Below are 24,783 nucleotides of genomic sequence, written 5' to 3'. Positions count from 1 at the left end.
CGAACCTTTGTGTTGGTTAATAAATTACATAAAATCCAAAAACGGATCACGTCTCGAATAATTCAAAATCCAACACATTAAATGAACTAATTTTAGCTGGCATCTGAACATTTTATTACGACTCTTTAAATTTGTCTAAATACAAGTATTTCTTACGTCTGATTTTACTCTTATTGTCTTAATAAGAAAGCATAGACCTGATATCTTTCTCTTAGTTTGAAAGTTTTTCTGGTACTATTTATGCTCAAGAATTAATCATCTGTAGACAAAGAATTTTCTTAGCAGCTACATTATTATAAACCATACACTGTTGACACATTTTAAGATTAATGAAGCATTTATTAAGACATGTTTGTGTCTATTTTGAATACTAATCCGATCACGATTATCACACTCAAGCAATGCGTTTCGACCTCTCGTACTTCGATAAATGTTAACGAAATATCACTTTCGTCATCATGACCTGATTTACCCCTATATTTCAGTGTCTACCGTAATGTCTGGTTTTACTCTGCCTTGGATCGTTAGGGATCGACATTCAGCCCTTAATTTAAGGGAATACATTATATCATGAGCAAATGTGTGAATGAACCCTTTATATTTCCAAATCACGTGCATTTTCATCCAATGATTCATTACTTCTTCCTTTTGTTTTGATATCACACCCTCCGTTATGTAATTTCGTATCGGTTTTGGTTTCTGAGTTCTCGTGTTTATATTATATCATAATTCTTTTTTTTTCAGGTCTATAGAAGTCCATACTGAATTTTAAAACCCCCCAACACAATGCGCAATTTATTATTATGCGTAAAGCAGAAACACCGCACCATAGAGTCAGAAAAAGTGCCACTACATCGGACATTCAAAAAAGGAACACCTCATTATTCAATCAGATTTAAGAACAACTTGCCATATTGTCAGGGACATCATACTTCATAGTCAGAAATAATCTTCAAAACGTTAGAAATAGCGACACCAGAAAACACATCATAATACAGTCAGAGATAGGGGCACTTGATCACACAGTCAGAGATAGTGACACTTCATAACACAGAAATAGTGACACTTTATCACTCAGTCAGAGATAGGGACACTTCATCACACAGAAATAGTGCCACTTCATCACTCAGTCAGAAATAGTGACACTTCATCACACAGTCAGAGATAGGGACACTTGATCATACAGTCAGAGATAGGGACACTTCATCACACAGTCAGAAATAGGGACACTTCATCACACAGTCAATCTAAGGGACATTTCATCATACAATCAGAAATAGAAACATTTCATCACACAGTTAGAAAAAGTGACACTTCATCACACAGTCAGAGATAGGGACACTTCATCACACAGTCAGAAATAGTGCCACTTCATCACTCAGTCAGAAATAGTGACACTTCATCACACAGTCAGAGATAGGGACACTTGATCAGACAGTTAGAGATAGAAACATTTCATCACACGGTCAGAAATAGTGAAACTTCATCACACAGTCAAACTAAGGGACATTTCATCACAAAGTTAGGGATAGGGACAATCAAAGACATATCATGGCATAGTCAGAAATAAATACCCTAGTAAGACACTTGTGGTCAACTTACAGTTCAATGTTAAAGATAAGAGAACATTACACCTATTTACAACTAGAAAAAATTAACATGACAGAAAAGTCTGACAGTTTCACACACGTCATTAAAAAATACAAAAGAAGTTAAAAATGGAACTTAACGTGTTTTAATTCCTAAGAATTGTCATTCCGTTAATACAAATAAATGCCGGTTTTACGTATAAGTCAATAGACTGAAAATAGTGTTCATGTGTGTTTACAAATAACCACTCCAGGCTCTGTATGATGTTGACGAAACGCATATAACTTTGATGGTATTATTAGAGAAAAATAAAAAATAAAATGTTAAATATAAGTAATGAGCTGGTGAGGAAACTGTAGGATGGATTACTTTTTAATTTGTCCTTATAGTTTGCATAAAACAAATATTTATAAATATCTAAGCCTTCTAAAACCTTCTCAGTGTATCAAATGTGTGAATGAACCCTTTATATTTCTGAATCACGTGAATTTTCATCCAATGCTTCATTACTTCTTCCTTTCGTTTTGATATCACACCCTCCGTTATGTAATTTCGTATCGGCTTTGGTTTCTGAGTTCTCGTGTTTATAATTATATTATAATTCTCTTTTTTTCAGGTCTAAAGAAGTCCATACTGAATTTAAAAATACCCAACACAATGCGCAATTTATTATTATGCGTAAAGCAGAAACAACGCACCATAGAGTCAGAAGAAGTGCCACTATATCGGACATTCAAAAAAGGATGGATTACTTTTTAATTTGTCCTTATAGTTTGCATAAAACAAATATTTATAAATATCTAAGCCTTCTAAAACCTTCTCAGTGTATCATGTCCTAACTAATTTTATTTAGAGGCTTCACAACAAACTAAAGTAATTTAACGCTAGTTGCTGTCCTGAAATCATACTGTTTACGTTTTCTGTCTATCAGTTGTTTACCGCATCGTAGAACGTTGACGCCCGCCATTTTTTTATGTCTATGACAGGAGGTATGATTCCCGGGATCACGCACGGACATTTTGACCGTTTTAAGAACTGATCCCTTAATATTGTTTACTTTACTACCAGGAAGTTCGTCAGCCCTAATAAGGTTATCATTAAACTATTACGTAATGCGGTCGTCTGCTGGTCTTATAAAACCTTGGTCTGCGGTCCGCGTTCCCAGTTCAGTACGTCCAGCGGTCTTCTGCAATGCAGCTCCTCCGCACATCTCTACTGCTGGCAGGTGAGTACAGGATGTGGTGTGGTTTTGGTCTGTGATATTCCATACAAAATCAATGAGTGATCCTCGTTATTTAAATCAGATCGTTGGTTAAATAGATTTCCATTGATGTTTGGATTTCTTTATCTGCATTGCATAATAACCTAAAATTTGCATAACAGCTGTTGGTATTTTCCCGTCTTCTCCTGAGAACAGGTATTAATTGTTACGTCATTTGTTTGTGAGAGTAACGTCATCAATTTTTGAGGAAACGACGTAATTTTCTCACACAAACCATGACGTAACAATCAATACCTGTTTTCAAGAGAAGATAACTCTGCAATACGCACAGACGGAATAATGGACAATTGATAACGTTGTAATTGTCATGAAATTCTTGAAGAGTTCTTAAAAGTTCAAACAATTGTTGATCTGACTTTCTTTCTTATCAATAATCATACACCCATCTTTATACAAATTATATTCGGATAAAAAAAATATTGACGATATGTGTATGTATTGAAATTTGATTTTAGCAGATAATATGCTTTTCTTGTTTAATAATATACATGTATGTGTGTAATAATGCCAAAGTTTCAAAAGATCCATAGCTAGAAAAATATCATTAGACCGAAATAAAGTTCCAATAAAGTGACAATATTGTTACTCACTGAAATGTCTGTTGCTGTGTTGTTACTACAGTAGTGCCAGTACTAGTAACAAGCATTCCCTACTCAGAAAAGAGCTCCCATAGCAAGCGTGGTAAGTACATGTATCTAATTGTATGAGAGCGCATTATGTTCCACTTGTCTTTCCTCACACCAATCAAAATATAAAAGCATATAGGTCAATAGAGCGAAGACACTGGCCCGGTTGTTTATGATCATTGTGAACAAGTATTTTACAAAACTTCGTACATGTACAAACTAGTGGTAAAGAAAGTGCGTTTGCTTTGCTGTAGATTTTTTTTATGTTACTATGGTATCACGTTACAAAACGACCTCATGTCTGAATACAATAGTGTTAGACGGCTGAGCGGACGGACAGCATTTAATTGAATATATCCCGCAATTTGCGAGGCTTTGGGTGATTCAATGCATTACTTGTTCAATGCCATACAGATGGATTTTATTATGCATAACAAAAACCCAACTTAGCTTAACCAACTATATGAAAGCAACCTCGAGTAATATCTTAATTTTGATAGACAAACTTGAAGATTAAAGTTTAATATTAATAATAACATTCACCTAAAATTACATCATATCTCTTTTTAAAATTGCTGCAACCGAAATTCATTTCAGTAATCTGCGTTATTGATGATGCTTGTGTTATATAATACAAATTCGGGTCCATTAGGTAGGGCATGTACCATGTTTGATCACTGATACCCATGTTATGCTATACAGCATTACGTTTGCTATGTGAGCGCGTAAATTGCCTCTTATTTTGGTTCCCATATGTTACAGCCTCGGGTCCGCTGTGTTTTGCGTGTACCCTGTCCGATGACCCCAGTCAATGTACCCGGACAGTCCGGTGTGAGAGGGATGAGGTAAGTTCAAGGACGTTTGAGGTTATACATTGTACTGTACTCAACGAAAAAGATAAAACATGTATATTCCTTCCCCTGATAATTAGTTCCACAAATATTTTTGTAGTATAACATTTGGAAATAAATACCTTCCAAGTGACGCCCCGTTTATTAATATCGTTCAAGCCTGAAAGTCTGTAGAGGTTCATCGAAGAATCCCTCTTACGTTTTTTTAATAACTCTTGCCGGTGACTTGTCAAAATGGAAAACTCAACAATACGCATTTTCATCATACCGAGGCTGACACACATATAGAAATATTTGCTTATTACCATGCCCCTATATGGAATGTGGAAATGTTTCAGCGTCAAGTAGCAAGTAAAACTGATAGAACAGCGCTTGGTCGTCTTGCATCTGCCCAAAATATTTAAAATTGATTTGTGTAGTGAAAATTGAGGCACTTCTTGACACAACCGTTTAAATTCGACCTGTACACAACGGCGTGTGGTGTTAGTCTACTTATCACATGGTGATTAGAGGCGAATAGACGTTTAACGGGACGAAATCGCAATGTCCATGGTATTCCCGTTTTTACAACGCCATGCCGCTCGCATTATTTTTAGGTCACCTGAGACAAAGTCTCAAGTGACCTATTGCGATCGCCTTTTGTCCGGCGTCGTGCGTCGTGCGTCGTCCGTCGTCCGTCGTGCGGCAGTAAACATTTTCGACTTCTTGGCCAAAGGTCAACCAAAATTGTGAATTATATGATCCCCAGCGCCCAGGGGCCTGAGGGGCGGGGCCAAACAGTATCGAATTGACTAAAATTTCCAAAATCTTCTTCTCAAGATCCAGATATGGTAGAATCAAATACTCTTCATAGATGGAAGGGTCTTAAAGTGCTTTACCAAAACTGTGAATTTCATGACTCTTGGGTCTCACGTTTCCGCCCTGGGGACGGGGTAAACTTTACTATTATTATATAGGGAAATCACATTTTTGACCAATATTTGTTGAATTTTCATTGGAAGTAATTCAATTTGGGTTAGCATTATCAGTATTGGATAGCAGTTTGATGGTATGCACATATCAGCCCTGACTGACCCCCAGGTGCTGGTGGGTGGGGCCAAAACTGGTCAAATTGACTGAAATTTCAAAATCTTCTTCTCAAGACCCAGATATGGTAGAATCAAATACTCTTCAAAGATATATAGGGAAATCACATTTTTGACCAATATTTGTTAAATTTTCATTGGAAGTAATTCAATTTGGGTTAGCATTATCAGTATTGGATAGCAGTTTGATGGTATGCACATATCAGCCCTGACTGACCCCCAGGTGCTGGTGGGTGGGGCCAAAACTGGGCAAATTGACTGAAATTTCAAAATCGTCTTCTCAAGACCCAGATATGGTAGAATCAAATACTCTTCAAAGATTTAAGGGTTTGAAGGTGCTCTACCAAAATTGTGAATTTTATGACCCTAGGGTCTCACGTTTAATGGTATGCACATATCAGCCATGACTGACCCCCATGTGCTGATGGGTGGGGCCAAATCTGGTCAAATTGACTGAAATTTCAAATCTTCTTCTCAAGACCCAAATATGATAGAATCAAACACTCTTCAAAGATGGAAGGGTTTTAAGGTGCTCTACCAAAATTGTGAATTTTATGACCCTAGGGTCTCACGTTTACAAGAGACAATTACGGTGTGGGCAGTTAGTTTTGCTTAAAGATAGACAAAATCGTGTAATAAATAACTCTCTATTTCCAAAACGTTCGACTCTGCAAGCCTGTTATATGTCTTTATAAATTGTAATAATTCAATAATGACAAATAAGAAAGGTAAACAACAACACCAATAAGTAATCAGAATAAGGTATTTAGACTACAAAAAGACATCACGTTTAAGGTACCATATGATATTTACATTGTATTCTATGAGTGAATTCAGTTTCAGTTATATTTCCTAAATCTGGAAGATTGTTTTTAAGAAGACATAGTAAGAATCACAATAATATGAATTTATAGTAAGAATCAATGTCATGTGAATATATTGCCATATTAAATCTCTCAAAAATGGTATTGGTGACTATTAAAGAGAGTCTGATACCTAAATGCTTTGAACAAACCATGTAGTCCAGGCTTGGTTTGGTTTGGTTTAATTTTGTTTAACGTCCTATCAACAGCTAAGGTCATTTAAGAACGTGCCTCCATGTGTGTAGTGTATGCGTGCTTGCGTTAGTGTATGCAGGAGACAGGGTATGTTGGGGTGTTATCTCACTCAAATACCATGCTGAAGGGACCCAACACAGCATTACGCCCGGTCACATTATACTGACAACGGGTGAACCAGTTGTTGCCATTCCCCAAAATGCTGAACGTTAAGCAAATAATTCCAACTAACATTTTTAAGGATTTTGGTAAGTCCTGGCCTGGGGACAGAACCCATTGTCTTCCTCACCTGGGCGAAAGCTCAATATTAAAGCAAAAAGTGAGGTGTTCCCAACCAAGTCGCTAGGGAATAAAAGGTAGTTCAAAGTAGAAAGAAAGATAAAGATCCTAATATTGTAATAGGTAACAGCAGGTGTATTTTCCCCTGTTCCCCCCACCTGCAGGTATGTGTGTAGTCCAGGCGATATCGCCATTATATTTGTCTTGACTATAATGTAACGGATATAAGAATTACTTGAACAGAGTTCTTTGTGTAATATTAAGAATGAGTAGTTTCCTATGCTAATTATTAATATAATTCATCTATAATACATAGTCCTGGCCTCCGTCACCATTCGCAACTCCCATGCATAATCCACAAGATGTTCAAAGATAATAAGATAAGTAATTTAGATAACTGTATGATTGTCTGTCAAAAACACACATGTGGAAATATTTATACCTTGACATATTGGTAACCTGAAATGTATAGAAAATGTTTATACCTTGACATATTGGTAGCCTGAAATGTATAGAACATGTTTATACCTTGACATATTGGTAACCTGAAATGTATAAAACATGTTTATACCTTTACATATTGGTAACCTGAAATGTATCGAACATGTTTATACCTTGACATATTGGTAACCTGAAATGATCGAACATGTTTATACCTTGACGTATTGGTAACCTGAAATGTTTGGTAACCTGAAATGTATAGAACATGTTTATACCTTGACACATTGATATCCTTAAATGTATAGAACAGGTTTATACCTTGACGTATTGGTAGCCTGAAATGTATCGAACATGTTTATACTTTGACGTATTGGTAACCTGAAATGTATCGAACATGTTTCTACCTTGACATATTGGTAGCCTGAAATGTATAGAACCTGTTCATATCTTGACATATTGGTAGCCTGAAATGTATAGAACCTGTTCATACCTTGACATATTGATAACCTGAAATGTATAGAACATGTTTATACCTTGACATATTAGTAACCTGAAATGTATTGAACATGTTTATACCTTGATATATTGGTACCTGAAATGTATAGAACCTGTTCATACCTTGACATATTGATAACCTGAAATGTATAAAACCTGTTCATACCTTGACATATTGGTAACCTGAAATGTATAGAACCTGTTTATACCTTGACAAATTGGTAGCCTGAAATGTATAGAACCTGTTCATATCTTGACATATTGGTAGCCTGAAATGTATAGAACATGTTTATACGTTGACATATTGATAACCTGAAATGTATAGAACATGTTTATACCTTGACGTATTGGTAACCTGAAATGTATAGAACAAGTTTCTACCTTGACATATTGGTAGCCTGAAATGTATTGAACATGTTAATACCTTGACATATTGGTAGCCTGAAATGTATAGAACATGTTTCTACCTTGACATATTGGTAGCCTGAAATGTATTGAACATGATTATACCTTGACATATTGGTAGCCTGAAATGTATAGAACAGGTTTCCACCTTGACACATTGATAACCTTAAACGTATAGAACAGGTTTCCACCTTGACATATTGGTAGCCTGAAATGTATTGAACATGTTAATACCTTGACATATTGGTAGCCTGAAATGCATAGAACAGGTTTCCACCTTGACACATTGATAACCTTAAACGTATAGAACAGGTTTCCACCTTGACACATTGATAACCGTAAACGTATAGAACAGGTTTCCACCTTGACACATTGATAACCTTAAACGTATAGAACAGGTTTCCACCTTGTCATATTGGTAGCCTGAAATGTATTGAACATGTTTATACCTTGAAATATTGGTAGCCTGAAATGTATAGAACATGTTTATACCTTGACACATTGATATCCTTAAATGTATAGAACAGGTTTATACCTTGACGTATTGGCAGCCTGAAATGTATCGAACATGTTTATATTTTGACGTATTGGTAACCTGAAATGTATCGAACATGTTTCTACCTTGACATATTGGTAGCCTGAAATGTATAGAACCTGTTCATACCTTGACATATTGATAACCTGAAATGTATAGAACATGTTTATACCTTGACATATTAGTAACCTGAAATGTATTGAACATGTTTATACCTTGACATATTGGTACCTGAAATGTATAGAACCTGTTCATACCTTGACATATTGATAACCTGAAATGTATAGAACCTGTTCATACCTTGACATATTGGTAACCTGAAATGTATAGAACCTGTTTATACCTTGACATATTGGTAGCCTGAAATGTATAGAACCTGTTCATACCTTGACATATTGGTAGCCTGAAATGTATAGAACATGTTTATACCTTGACATATTGATAACCTGAAATGTATAGAACATGTTTATACCTTGACATATTGGTAACCTGAAATGTATTGAACATGTTTATACCTTGACATATTGGTACCTGAAATGTATAGAACCTGTTCATACCTTGACATATTGATAACCTGAAATGTATAGAACCTGTTTATACCTTGACATATTGGTAACCTGAAATGTATAGAACCTGTTTATACCTTGACATATTGGTAGCCTGAAATGTATAGAACCTGTTCATACCTTGACATATTGGTAGCCTGAAATGTATAGAACATGTTTATACGTTGACATATTGATAACCTGAAATGTATAGAACATGTTTATACCTTGACGTATTGGTAACCTGAAATGTATAGAACAAGTTTCTACCTTGACATATTGGTAGCCTGAAATGTATAGAACCTGTTCATACCTTGACATATTGATAACCTGAAATGTATAGAACATGTTTATACCTTGACATATTAGTAACCTGAAATGTATTGAACATGTTTATACCTTGACATATTGGTACCTGAAATGTATAGAACCTGTTCATACCTTGACATATTGATAACCTGAAATGTATAGAACCTGTTCATACCTTGACATATTGGTAACCTGAAATGTATAGAACCTGTTTATACCTTGACATATTGGTAGCCTGAAATGTATAGAACCTGTTCATACCTTGACATATTGGTAGCCTGAAATGTATAGAACATGTTTATACGTTGACATATTGATAACCTGAAATGTATAGAACATGTTTATACCTTGACGTATTGGTAACCTGAAATGTATAGAACAAGTTTCTACCTTGACATATTGGTAGCCTGAAATGTATAGAACCTGTTCATACCTTGACATATTGATAACCTGAAATGTATAGAACATGTTTATACCTTGACATATTAGTAACCTGAAATGTATTGAACATGTTTATACCTTGACATATTGGTAGCCTGAAATGTATAGAACCTGTTCATACCTTGACATATTGATAACCTGAAATGTATAGAACATGTTTATACCTTGACATATTAGTAACCTGAAATGTATTGAACATGTTTATACCTTGACATATTGGTACCTGAAATGTATAGAACCTGTTCATACCTTGACATATTGATAACCTGAAATGTATAGAACCTGTTCATACCTTGACATATTGGTAACCTGAAATGTATATAACCTGTTCATACCATGACATATTGATAACCTGAAATGTATAGAACATGTTTATACCTTGACATATTGATAACCTGAAATTTTTAGAACCTGTTCATACCTTGACATATTGGTAACCTGAAATGTATAGAACCTGTTCATACCATGACATATTGATAACCTGAAATGTATAGAACATGTTTATACCTTGACATATTGATAACCTGAAATTTATAGAACCTGTTCATACCTTGACATATTGGTAACCTGAAATGTATAGAACATGTTTCTACCTTGACATATTGGTAGCCTGAAATGTATAGAACAGGTTTCCACCTTGACACATTGATAACATTAAACGTATAGAACAGGTTTCCACCTTGACATATTGGTAGCCTGAAATGTAATGAACATGTTTATACCTTGACATATTGGTAACCCGAACGATACATATCAGTATCTGTGTATGGTGTATGGTGTATTTTCTTTAGGGATTTAATATATGAAATCAATAGCAATTGATTTATCTGATAGTTAATTCCATGCAACATTTTTAAATGCTAGCTGATTAATAATGTTGAATAAAATAACGAGTATCCCTTTTTGTAGTACTGTTAGGTGTTTTATTAATGAAATTTAGTTATTCAGGATATCTTTAAATTGTATATTGAATTTAGTGTGAAAGACAGCTGATCTACTGAGGAACATATAAGCAAACTTATTTTGGATGAATAGAGCTATCAGTGACATCAGGCACAAAACTACTGATTGCTTTAGTCATCTCCTCAATTTGCCAACAGACGTCATCATTATAATGGTTTGGACATTAAGGATGTACTCTTTTGAGGTTTCAGTCAAGTTCAAATCTCTATCTATTATCTATTACAGCGGGTTTTAATTAAATATAACACTTTTTTGGTGCGATATATATCACTAAAACTGTTATTGTATCCTCATTTTTAACTGTAGCAAGTTCATTTTTGCTGTGCAGGTTTTAAATGATCAATATTATTAAAAAAAAATTATACCACAAAATGAAAAATTGTACAATATTGGTATTTTACTGCTGATTTATGTCAACTAAAGCGCTTTTGGTGTTTTATCCCACAAAAGGTAAAAATTAAATAAAAAATAATGTAGAAAAAAAATAAGCACAGGGACCCCCCAATCTTGCGACTGTTTTAGGAAGATAACAGAACTTCATATTTTAATCGTTAAATCTGCAAAAACGGTGAAAATGTTGGGGTTGGGGTAACATTAATTTCATTTCTGAGATAAAAATATAGGTTACAGAAAGTTTCACTTCCATAATTAGTAAGAAAATACTATTGTTGTCAATTGAGAAAACATTCATAAATTACTGATGGCACACTTGAAAGGTATTGCATGTGTTTATTAATTTTCTTTTACATGGGCAGGTATGTTACGTAGAAAAGGTGACACTAACGGGAACGACTGACAAGTTCAACCAGGGCTGCACAAGACAGCAGGTACATTTTTGTATTTAAAATAATTATGGTGTAATTGTAATAGATCTTAAAAAAAAATTTGAGGTTTATCTGATTAATAATTTTGTCAAAGCCTGTTTATTTAACATTTATTATTATAACAATAATGGTTCCTGTACACTTGTTACATACACTTATATGTTTATCGAAAGTTAATATACAGCATAACGACCTCAGATATCTGAAAAGTCTCGTTTTTCTTAAGGATATGTAAAGGGCCCAAAATAGTTAACTTTATCCCTACTACGTGAATATTGTCTACGGTCTCCTTAATAACATTTCCTTCTCCTGAATAATAGGTTTGCTCTGCGTTCCACGGAACGGGACCGTTGGTAGGGAAACGTGAGAACAGCCGGTCTCGATCCCTCTCCAACATGGGCAAGCGTGTCATACCTAGGTGTAACGAGTGTTGCAATGGGGACATCTGTAATACAAACCAGTGTGGTACAGGAGCTACAACAGGTAACGTTATCAACTGTCAAAAACAGGTAAAGTCTGTTATCAACCGTAACCAACAGGTAAAGTCTGTTATCAACCGTAACTAACAGGTAAAGCCTGTTATCAACCGTAACTAACAGGTAAAGTCTGTTATCAACCGTAACCAACAGGTAAAGTCTGTTATCAACCGTAACCAACATGTAAAGTCTTATCAACCGTCAAAAACAGGTAAAGTCGATTTTCAACAGTAACCAACAGGTAAAGTCTGTTATCAACCGTAACTAACAGGTAAAGCCTGTTATCAACCGTAACCAACAGGTAAAGTCTGTTATCAACCGTAACCAACAGGTAAAGTCTGTTATCAACCGTCAATAACAGGTAAAGAATATAATATACCGTCAACAATAGGTAAGTCTGTTATATACTGTCAACAACAGGTTAAGTATGTTATATACCGTCAACAACAGGTAAAGTCTGTTATATACCGTCAACAACAGGTAAAGTCAGTTATCTTTATACAGTTAACAACAAGTAAAGTCTGCAATATACCGTCAACAACAGGTAAAGTATGTTATCTTTATACAGTTAACAACAAGTAAAGTCTGTAATATACCGTCAACAACAAGTAAAGTTTGTTATCTTTATACAGTTAACAACAAGTAAAGTCTGTAATATACCGTCAACAACAGGTAAAGTATGTTATATACCGTCAACAACATGTATACACTTTCATCATTATACAGTAAATAACAACCGTGAACAACAGGTATAAACTGTCATCATTATACGGTTAATAACAACCGTCAACAACAGGTATAAATTGTCATCGTTATACAGTTAATAACAACCGTCAATAACAGGTTTAAACTGAATCCTCATTATAGATATAAATGATGCTCTATACTTTTACAGTGAGATAGTCAAAATTGTTTTTGTAACATCCTAAACACTATTTCTACAGCTCCTCCTCCGACGGTACCACCAAACAGCACCACATGGGCCCGTTTGGTTGGAGGTTCAAATCCCTATGAAGGACGCGTGGAGTTGTATTATTCGGGTCGATGGGGAACGGTTTGTGACGACCACTGGAGTGGAAAAGATGCGGCCGTGGTTTGTGGAATGCTTGGATTTGGACGGTATCTTAAATCTTTCTTTATCTCGATCACCACTAGATGTTTTGAAGATGTAGAAAGTATTACCACCAACAATTAGATAGGATACGGTATTGCCGCCGTAATGAGTCACAAACATGTACTATAGTATAACTCATTTGGACAATTAAAGGCTCCATATGAATAAAAAAAACACGTTCACAAATACAAAGAAAAAGATTCGAACAAGGGCAAAAAAAGCTTACATGTGAACTATAAATACTTTCAATGCCGTTAATTGCCAAAGACGATAAAAGTCTTTCACAAAAAGAAAATGTCACTATTTTCTATCAAAATACACATTAAAAAATGACAACAAAAGCTTCCGATTGATAATTTTATAAATGCTGTTACATTGCCGAATTTTATTTCACTAAGACGACGAAGTATCTCATACACGATAAAAACGATTACTTACACGAAAAGAGTTTTTACATAATCAATCAAGACTTTAACTTTAACGGTAACAGCATCCACATTAATCGTACGGCATCCTCATAAACGATAGACCTTCACATAAACGATAGACTTTCACATTAACTATAGACTTTCACAATAACGATATACTTTCACATAAACGATAGACTTTCACATAAACGATAGACTTTCACATAAACGATAGACTTACAAATTAACGATAGACTTTCACATTGACGATAGACTTTCACATTAACTATAGACTTTCACATAAACGATAGACTTTTTCACATAAACGATAAACTTTCACATTAACTATAGACTTTCACATAAACGATAGACTTTCACATAAACGATAGACTTTCACATTGACGATAGACTTTCACATTAACCATAGACTTTCACATAAACGATAGACTTTCACATAAACGATAGACTTTCACATTAACTATAGACTTTCACATAAACGATAGACTTTTTCACATAAACGGTAAACTTTCACATTAACGATAGGCTTTCACATAAACGATAGACTTTCGTGTTGACGATAAAGGCTTTCACATACATAATACACATTTCCCATACATGATAAAGGCTTTCACATTTCCAATACATGATAAAGGCTTTCTCATAGGCTATACAGGCTTTCACATGCTATAAAGATTTTCGCAAAGAATGTAAAGACTTTCACATGTGTGATGTAGGCTTTATGCATCGACGATTACGGCATGCACATACATTGTACACGTTTAAGAAATGCACATACACAATTAAGACTTCAGCATATACACGATTAAGACATTCACATACACAATTAAGACTCAAGCATACACGATTAAGACATTCACATACTCAATTAAGACTTAAGCATACACGATTAAGAGTTTCACATACACAATTTATACTTAAGCATACACAATTAAGAGTTTCACATACACAATTTATACTTAAGCATACACGATTAAGAGTTTCACATACACAATCAATACTTAAGCATACACGATTAATAGTTTCACATACATAATTAATTCTTAAGCATACACTATTAAGACATTCTCATACATAATCAAAACTTAAGCATACACGATTAAGACATTCACATACATAATTAATACTTAAGCATACACGATTAAGACATTCACATACATACTTAAGACATTAGCATACACGATTAAGACATTCACATACACCATTAAGACATTCACATACATGATAAAAGCTTTCATACCAACGATAATGACGTTACACGACAGAGCTTTTAAATGCACGATATAGGTTTTCAAATATATAACAAAGGTGTTCAAATACACAATAAAGATGCCGTTGATAATTAAAGATATATTAAACCAAGGTCTTGTTTTGCTATGTTTAACGTTTTATTTACACTGAAGATCATTTATCCTACAGCTTCTAGTAAACGAATAAAACCTGCTGGACTATTTCAAATTCATGTATTCAAACTTAACATTTTAATATATCTGTATTCCATCGACACACTTTCTAAGTATTAACTTTAAAGTCTTATTGAAATGAAAAATAATACACAAAAGTAATAGACAAGATAAATGTCTTGGCATTGTTTTACTCTTATATACTGGCATGTTAACATACCCATATGTAGCGTGATAAATTCCTTATGCATGATTATGTGATTTGTCGTTCTAGTGATGGCGCTGGAGCTGTACCGGTTGCTGGATTTGGATCTGCGCCTACCTATTCCCATATCTGGCTTGATGAAGTGACCTGCACAGGAACTGAGTCAAGTATAGACCAATGTCAACACAACAATTGGGGCACAAACGATTGTACTCATAGAGAGGATGCGGGTGTAGAGTGTTCACCAAGTAAGTATAGTGATAGTGTCTGTAAAGTTGTGGTGTGATTTTTTTTGTAAAATAATCTTTCCAATCATGTAACTGTCGGAATAAGTTAATGTGGAAATACGAAGTTAAAATCATATCTGAAAACAAAAATGCGATTGTCTGCTAGATCTTTGCTAAGTAGACCGATCATTTTCAATCTGTCTTTCTTTCATTATTGGAAGCATTATGGTTTTATATTCGCAATTCAAACATGTCAATCTATGTCCGGCAGTGCGAACACAGGACAACTTCATACTACTTGTGGATACTGGATTGGGTGGCCTTATCATTCGAATGGACATAGACACACAAAGTTTCACTCCTATACCGATGAACCCTCTGTATACACCTACAGCACTCGACTATGATCCAACAGATGGCCGTATCTACTTTGTGGATCCTACCCTCCGACAGCTTCTTAGTGTTCACTTCAGCGGTACTGACATCCGGGAACTTAAGCAACTCGACGCAAGTAAGTTGACACTATACTCATCCGGACGCAAATACTAAAGTTCCACTCAAGTAGTTGGTACTGCACACATCAGGGACATTCAGTAGCAAGGCTGCAGTACAGTTAGTAAATAATGTCCACACCCGGGAGCTGTTGCCTTACCATCGTTCAAACAGCACATCCGTTAGGTAAAGCACCCAAGACCCGAGTCAGTGTTAATGTATGCATCCGGGAACTGATGAAAGTTGACTCAAGTAGGTAATACATGGCCATTCAATAAATTCAGTAACAAGTGTCAGTGATCTGTGTTTGATCTTCCTTCAAAATAACTCGAAGTATCCCCTCAGCAGAAAGTCACTTTCGCAATCGCGCTACCCATGACGTACATTTACGTACAACACTATTGTACAGGCATGCCAGGTATGTAATTTGTTCAAATCTTGAAGACATCAACTACAACACTATGGTACAGGCATATGCCAGGTACGTAAATTTTGGGAGCTAGAAGACTTCCATCATAATAACTCGAAATATCCCCTTAGCAGAAAGTCACTTTCGCAATCGCGCTACCCATGACGTAAACACTTCGTGGTAGTCTCCCCTTTGTATACTGGCGAGAAAGATGACACTACCCAAAGCACTCCTAGAGGCCTATCGTTTCCCAGATATCATTTTCTTTGGTAAACGTACAGGTAGACGTCACAGGGACTAAAAGCTGGGAAATAGGGTTGGTGACCTTTTATTGATTTCTTGACAACCATTGCTTGTTATTTATGCGTATTTGGGGTTCAAAGTAATACACCCAGGTCTAAACCGCAGTAAGTAAATCAGAAAGCTTTCTCGAGTCAAAATTACCGTACTTTTTCCATATATTTTAGAACATTTTTAACGTTTGGTCTTATGCCCAGATGTCAGCAACAGGGTAGTCCGTTGGACACAACGCTTCGTTAATTTCAAGCGCTTGAGCAGAATGTGATGTGTACTGACTGCCTGGCTGTGTACCCTCTTTGAAGTCAACTTAAACCATTCTTGTCTCTGTTCAACCACCTGAAAAAAGCTCTCAGTGAAACGACAAAGGTTAATTTTATGCTGCACAACTATGCACGTATCTTTTTTTGGCGGCATCTGTAAAGCGCACCGTGCTTTAATATAAGAGCGTATTTCAGATTCAGTCTGAACCTTTATTTTAGCACTGAAAAGAAGCCACAAGTAACGTGTGCATACCATTCAAAAATGANGGGGGGGGGGGGGGGGGGGGGGGGGTGCTGTTGATATTTTGTACTTGCACTGTTCTTTAAAACATTTTACAGTCTAGCAAGGTGTTAAACTATGTCTTTCGTACGGGAGCTGTGAAGCATTTATTGAATGGCCTTCGTACTGTTTACTATCGGAAATTACAGTAGCTCAGCAGGAGTATGTTGACACTGTCCACATCCGTTGACTTATTATTTGAAGAAAATTGGCGTTTCGCTCTTTGCAATATTGGCGGGTGCAGTCGATGAAGAAGAAGACGCATACCCTTCTGGAACACCTGGTCTTACTGTTCATGTACTTTTTCAATTTCTTGTTTTTTTCTGTTGTTCTGGGTACGGTTTTGTTAATACCTTTGTGTACTCTTTGATGATTTTTATAGATGCAGACTTAGAGAAAGTAGCAGTAGATCCCATCAACAGGGTATTGTTCTACGCTGACACCGGTAACGACTTCATCGCCTCAATTAACTTAGACGGGAGTAACTTTAAAGTTCTTGCTAACGATACTATAGACGAACCACGTGACTTAGCAATAGATCCCCAAAACAGGTACGTTTGATACCGAGTAGGTACATGGTAAAAAGGTTCAGTGGTACGTTAAATGAAAGTTACATTTTTCATGCAAGATGCAGAACAATTTTTCATCTTCAATCTTATACCAAATGTTAAGGGTATGATCTAAGAAATGCCTTCGGCAGACTCCCCTAAAAAAACACAGTCACTTTAATTAAAATAAATGATTAGTGGATTGTCCCCCAATATTGACCTTTCTTTTAAAACAAGTCAATTAAATGCATATGAAAATCAAACATTGGATATCCCTAATTGCGAAATATTTGAATTAACAATCAGCTCTTATGAATTAATTCAAACAAACGTCTTGCGCGAAATGAAAGAGATTTACAATTGATATTATTTCGGTGTAGAGTGGTGTACTGGACCGACTGGGGGAGCTCGCCAAAGATCGAGAAGATGAATTATGATGGAACCAGGCGGCAGGCTATTGCATCCACCAACATGAAATGGCCGAACGGACTCGCTTTGGACTATACAAGTACTAAAAGATATTATAATAGACGGTCGTTCAGTCTTGAAGCAGAGGTGAATCGCAATTTGCGTTCGGGAATAAGATACATTCGACAACTAAAGGATAACAAATTGGGTCGTACATTCGATTATTCGATACAAGCAAAGCATTTTATATCAAATTACAAAACCCCAGAAACAAATGCGCATTTGATGCTTTTTAAAAAAAATACTCAGGTGCTCATATTTTAATGTTTTTACATTTGATTTTTCCCAGCCAACATTCTGTACTTCGTGGACGCGAGTACTGACCAGATGGAGAAGATAAACACGGACGGTACGGGCCGTTCTGTCGTCATGTCTGATCCCGGTTCACACATGTTTGCGCTATCACTTTACAAACAGTACATATATTACACCGACTGGACAAGGACGTAAGTACAAACATGTTATTCAGAATTATGGTATCACCGAAACACGAACCAGCAGCGTGACATAATGTAGTTCATTTTCGGCAAACTACATCTATTATCAAATTATAAAGGTGAAATCATTCTTTTGTGAGTTTGTGTGACGTTCATCATTCACGTGTGTCTTCTGAATAAATTTCAGTCGAAAGATAATATTCTGTAACCATTCTAACAAAATTAAAATAAATAATATTTAAAACAAAAACTTTAAATTCATTTTAAATATCTGCATATCATGTAGTTCCGTGATGAGGGTGAACAAAGACGGCACTGGAAAGACTACTGTAGGACCCCCATCCTTCAAACAGCTTGCAGACATCCACGTACAACACTATGGTTCAGGCATGCCAGGTATGTAATTTGTTCAAAGCTTGAAGACATCCACGTACAACACTATGGTACAGGCATGCCATGCATGTAATTTGTTCAAAGCTTGAAGACATCCACGTACAACACTATGGTACAGGCATGCTAGGCATGTTAATTTTGGGAGCTAGAAGACATCCACGTACAACACTATGGTATAGGCATATGCCAGGTACATACATTTTTGGAGCTAGCAGACATCCACGTACAACACTAAGGTACGGGCATGCCAGGTATGTTATTTGTTCAAAGCTAGAAGACATCAACAAAAAACTATGTTACAGGCATACCAGGTACACAAACAGGTGCACAGGATGTGTCCAATACACAATGTGTTTCTTTCTGTATGAATTAGATGTCCTTTCACAATTACAGTAAAGTATGTTTTTCTTGTGTGCTCTAGGTATCGTTACTCCAGCTCCCATCGTACAGGACGAGACACATATGTTTGTTCGCTTGGTGGGCAGAGGAAACCACAACGAGGGCCTGGTGGAGGTGTACGCTAACGGAGTGTGGGGAACCATCTGTGACGACGGCTGGACCAAAGCAGACGCTGGCGTCATATGTGATATGCTGGGTTTTAGCAGGTAGTGTTTTGGTGTGAGGTAAATAAGGATTCATTTATGTTTCCAACCATGAGTTAGCAAGTTTGAGAAGTTTGAATGATACAAAACATCAAAAAACGACAAATGATGAAGGTTTAAAAATGTCTTAATACACTGCCTAATGAAAAATCATATTAAACTCGTTTCAGACGTCTAAGATATGAGAGACAATCAAACGTACATTAACACTGGAATTGCAATGTGAATCATTGTAATTGGCGTTCTTATTAGAATTTATGAGCGGCTTATATCTGGGTTTTATTGTAGAGCTAATGCTGTTGCTGTCAACGAGGCTCGTTACGGAAGTGACGGCAGAATTCTAATCTTTTTGGATTCGGTCAACTGTACCGGGCAGGAGTCTCATATCGCGCAGTGTACACTACCAAGTGACTGGGGAGTACATGATTGCAGCCATAGCGAAGACGCCGGGGTCACCTGTCAATTAGGTACCGCTTTTAATAATACTTTCTTATAAAAAGGGATACGAAATGTGAAACGGAATTTGAAATAAGAAATTGAGGAGTTGAACGAGATTCGATCGCATAAAATATAAAAGTAGAATACATCCTTCCATTTATAGAACTTCATTGATACCTAAAAAAAGTCTAAATTTATATGTATAATGTTTAATTATATACTATTCAGCACTGCAATATATATAAAAACCATCCACAACGTCAACATAGTGATTCGTTAAAATATAGTTGAGTATATATTTACTGGAGAACACCCTAGCGCATGTACCAGATAAGGTATTGTGATGACTAGACTAGACAGATTGTATGCCGAAAAAAGCCATTTTTTTTTGCGTGGGCCTAAAATGTATCCCTTACTTTTACATTTGATGTAAACTTCGGCAAACTCAACATTTAACATACACGTAACTTTTAAAACTAAAGAAAATATGTTTTCTAATGTCGTGTTTTAAATGTTATTATAAATGGTGTTTTTTTATTGATGTGTTTATCTGCGTTAATAACTTTTTGTACACTTGAGTTAAAAGAACCTAATTTGTACTACTTCAAGATCCCACAACGATCAGGAGTTTTGTATTGATGGCCGACTCATATAGATCTGAGGTCTACCGAATGGACTTAGAAACCGGAAGTTACGCCGCTATTCCGAACGCCAATGTAAATTCACCCATTGCTGTTGACTACGACCCAGTCAGCCACAATGTGTTCTACACTGACGTCCGAGCGGGTATCATCAGACAGACGAGTTTAGACGGGGCCACACAGAGGGATTTATTACAGCTCAACAGAAGTACGATAGCACCTAAATTGATTTCAAAAACTTGAAGCCATGGTAAATTAATGTAATGGCTTCTAGTTGCTTTAGATACATGTTCAAATGTTACAGATGACGTGAAGTAACATAGAAGCTATTGGATCTATAGTATTCCTTATGAATATGACCTGAAATTTAACCGTGTTTTTGCATAATTTTTGACGTCGTCTTAATCGATGTTAAAAAAACCTTATGACTATGATGTCACAGTATAACTATGCTTTTTGACGTCTTAATCGATGTTATCTTTTTTTATACGGTCATGGCGTAATATCGTAAGCATACGAATATTTACTTTCATTATGGACTTTCTTCACCTATAACAAATGTTATAGATAAAATTTGATGATCATGATAACAAATTCTATGTTTACAGTTGCTACCCCGGATGGTTTGGTCGTTGACGACACAAATCGTCTGCTTTTTTACACCGATACTGGAAATGACGTCATTGGTAAAATAGGTATCGATGGTACTGGACAGTCAAATATCATCACGACAAACTTAGATGAACCAAGAGCGATAGCCGTTGACAAGAAAAACCAGTAAGCTCACACAAACAACTCCCTTACCTTATTACAGGCGGGGATGGGTCGAAACTGCACAACGACCATAAACACATCATTAAATTTGTATTCGCCCAGTGTAAATTTCGCTCTTTTCACATTTGAGTACTACTTGTAGTATTAAAATGCTTACTCTTTGCTGCAATAATGAGGGAAAAGGCAAAAGTTGAACTGCGGCGAAAATATCCCGTATCCAATATGTATTCTTTCGTGTTCCCTCTTTATATTGACATTCATCCACATCAAAATGCTCTGTAATATATATATCCGTATTTCGTAGTTCATTTATAAACACGGATATTGTTTACAGAAAGTAAATGTTATTTCCCTGTTAGGGTGGTATATTGGACAGACTGGGGCAGTAACCCTAAGATAGAAAAGGCTAACTACGACGGAAGCGGCAGACAGGTGATCGCCAACGGTACCGGATTGAACCTCCCCAACGGACTTACTTTCGACGAGAAAGGTATTTATAGGAAGTAGGAAAGTAGTTATCACCTTGGCAACTTGGCTTTTATTTAAGCTTGACACTGAAGTAGTTAATCCAGTATAATCAGATCAAATTAAAAACAAATAATATATTTCTGTCACGCCATAAATAATCGTGGCTCAGTTGCTTTGTAATATGAAAACACAATTGCAATCTACTAATTCTAATTTTCACATTAATGTCTTACGATACACTTTTTTTCATTTCTGAAGATTATTTCAACCAAGTTAAGACCCAGCGGTATTTGTCTATCAGTTTTGCCAGAACATATTTCAGTCACATCGAAAATTATCAGTTTCCACGATCCATGATGGGCGCATTGTCTGTTATCTTACAGTATATTCAAATATTTTATGAATCTAATATATTTCTGCTATATATATATATATCTTTTCTAGGTTTAATTCTCTAGAATTAATTGTGATTTACATACCCGGTATGTATTTAATGAGGTACAAAATAGGGTAATAAGGTAAGCAAAATAAGTGCATTAATATATCTGTTATTAAAGAGTTTATAAAGATATTTAGAGTAACATTTACCAGCATGTTGTAGCAGCTGCAACTTTGATGTGGATAATTTGGAAGAGTAGTCACAATGCTGAGGTGTTCCTCTGTTACAGACAACAAGTTGTACTTCTGTGACGCGGGAACCAACAAGATTGAGGTGATGAACACCGATGGCAGTTCCAGAAAGGTGTTGTTTGAGGACTCCGGAGCGCACTTCTTCGGGGTGGATACAGACGAAGAGTTCATCTATTTCTCCGACTGGACCAAAGAGTAAGAACAAAGTATCGCACTTGTTCATACAGAGTTAGGACATGTTTAAAAACTATTATACTGTTTGAAGCATGTTGATGTAGTGGCAAAGTCATATCTTTTGATTTGGTGCTTTGTAGCTCCCTTGTTTGAACATTTCCAGGAATATGTAAAAACAATAGAATGAAAACTTGTGTCCCAATAACTGTTTTTGCAACCGATAGATAACGTCATACGTACACAAGTACGAGTCTTAATTGCCAGCACAGGTGACATTTATTCCCAAATACATTTTATACGTTCAGTTCAAATAGTTTACAACGCAAGCAAATATTTATCAGTGCCAACGTCAGCGGAAGATCAGCAATTACTCTGCTTTTATTCTAGTGGAGTGATGAAGATAGAGAAATCCGGAGTGTCGGAGATTCCTATTGGACCCCCAAGCTTTGTTCGTCTTAACGGAGTGGCAGTTTACAAGTCTAACTCTGGCTAAGATACCAGGTACTCACTTATACCGTCACTTATACCGTTTAACAGGCCATTTACAAATGAATCAAATTTACTCGTTTGAATTCTAGCATTTTTATCTCCGTATTAATTTTGTATATAATGAACAGTTGGATTTGTTTTGGGGCGTTTTAACCATCTAGCGAATAAAGCAAAGACCCTATACTCGCAAAAAACCCTCCTTCATGGTCTATCGTATACAGTTTTAAAACTATATAAAATTTTTTAACTAACGTGTGTGAAAAAATACACACCAACATTACGTAAAAACAACAGTTGGACATGTTGATATTTTATACCCCGTCTGAAATATCACGGTGTGGCTTTGTTTAATAGACATACGATTTCTAACACTGACATCGTAAATGAACCACTGACCAACCAAATCAAGTAGCTTGAAGTTCCAATAGCAGCTAGAAAATACCGCATAGTGGTCCTATTATACAAAATACAAAACTTAACCTTGTTGAAGTCCTATACACAAAATGTTTTATAAAGCCTATAAACAAACAAAAAAACCGGGCAAAATGTTGTATAGAGGTTTAATAAACAAAAAACCTGGCGGAAGTTCCATCAACACACAATAACTTGTCGAGGTTCGTATACACAAAATGTTGTATAGAGGTTTAATAAACAAAATACCTGGTGGAAGTTCCATCAACACACAATACCCTGTCGTGGTTCCTATACACAACATGTTGTATAGAGGTTTAATAAACAAAATACCTGGTGGAAGTTCTATCAACACACAATACCTTATCGAGGTCCTATACACAAAATGTAGAGTAGCGGTCCTATACAATAATACCTGAAATCTCAAATTAAAGAACTTACTTAAACATATTGTTTGTTGGTGCAGAAAGCTATATAAATACTTGGTAGAGGTCTTATAACACCTAAGACATGTCATATGCCTAATTAACTAAAAATACCTTATATAGGTCTTTTCGGTCACAAAATATCTCGCGAAAGCCCATGGACACAAAAAAAATAGGCGTTATTGGTAGAGAAGGGAGGACAGTCCTTTGTTTTGATCTTCAATACTATTGATAGATACCATAGTTATATTTTGCCTATGTATAGATACATTGATAATAGCATTTGATGTTATAGTTGAAAAAGATGGTTTTATAAATATCCTTAAAGAATAGCATCCGACTGAATAGGATGTATTTTAAATCTGTTTTTGAAGTTACTTTAAATTCAAGTCTTTATTATTTCAGGAATCCGTCAAGACAAGTTATTCCTGAAAGTGCCGGCAACAATTGAATGACTAATAGCAATGGGTGTAGGAGGGAACATTATGTTTTTTATGTTATTTGTTCCAATAAAATGTTTTGTTATTTAAACAACATATTCTTCCGGTTTTTTTTGTGGGGGGGG

The 24,783-nt window shown here is 35.8% G+C and overlaps 1 protein-coding gene across 1 annotated transcript; it reads left to right on the top strand.

Moving 5' to 3' along the window:
• The first annotated feature begins 2,729 nt into the window (after positions 1-2,729).
• LOC110456669 (low-density lipoprotein receptor-related protein 6-like) lies at positions 2,730-24,752 on the top strand. Its single transcript, XM_021507528.1, has 20 exons — positions 2,730-2,815; positions 3,494-3,553; positions 4,261-4,343; positions 11,661-11,732; positions 12,050-12,212; positions 13,150-13,324; positions 15,422-15,600; positions 15,851-16,090; positions 17,703-17,871; positions 18,249-18,376; positions 18,626-18,782; positions 19,060-19,169; positions 19,588-19,771; positions 20,057-20,235; positions 20,816-21,055; positions 21,456-21,624; positions 21,981-22,111; positions 22,758-22,914; positions 23,281-23,394; positions 24,624-24,752. The coding sequence occupies exons 1-19, from the start codon at positions 2,782-2,784 to the stop codon at positions 23,384-23,386; spliced, it is 2,736 nt and encodes a 911-aa protein (XP_021363203.1). The 5' UTR covers positions 2,730-2,781; the 3' UTR covers positions 23,387-23,394; positions 24,624-24,752.
• Positions 24,753-24,783: the final 31 nt, after the last annotated feature.

The sequence above is a fragment of the Mizuhopecten yessoensis genome, unplaced genomic scaffold, assembly GCF_002113885.1.
Source record: "Mizuhopecten yessoensis strain PY_sf001 unplaced genomic scaffold, ASM211388v2 scaffold8821, whole genome shotgun sequence".
Lineage (NCBI taxonomy): Eukaryota > Metazoa > Mollusca > Bivalvia > Pectinida > Pectinidae > Mizuhopecten > Mizuhopecten yessoensis.
The sequence above is the reverse complement of the archived record's forward strand: the minus strand, read 5'-3'. Positions and strand labels throughout refer to the sequence as shown.

Excerpts from the sequence above, each read along its gene's own strand:
- LOC110456669 (XM_021507528.1), top strand. The coding sequence starts at position 2,782 with ATGCAGCTCCTCCGCACATCTCTACTGCTGGCAG. Across the intron at positions 17,872-18,248 it reads GCAATAGATCCCCAAAACAG|AGTGGTGTACTGGACCGACT; the intron begins GTACGTTTGATA and ends ATTTCGGTGTAG. Across the intron at positions 19,170-19,587 it reads CTATGGTTCAGGCATGCCAG|GTATCGTTACTCCAGCTCCC; the intron begins GTATGTAATTTG and ends TGTGTGCTCTAG.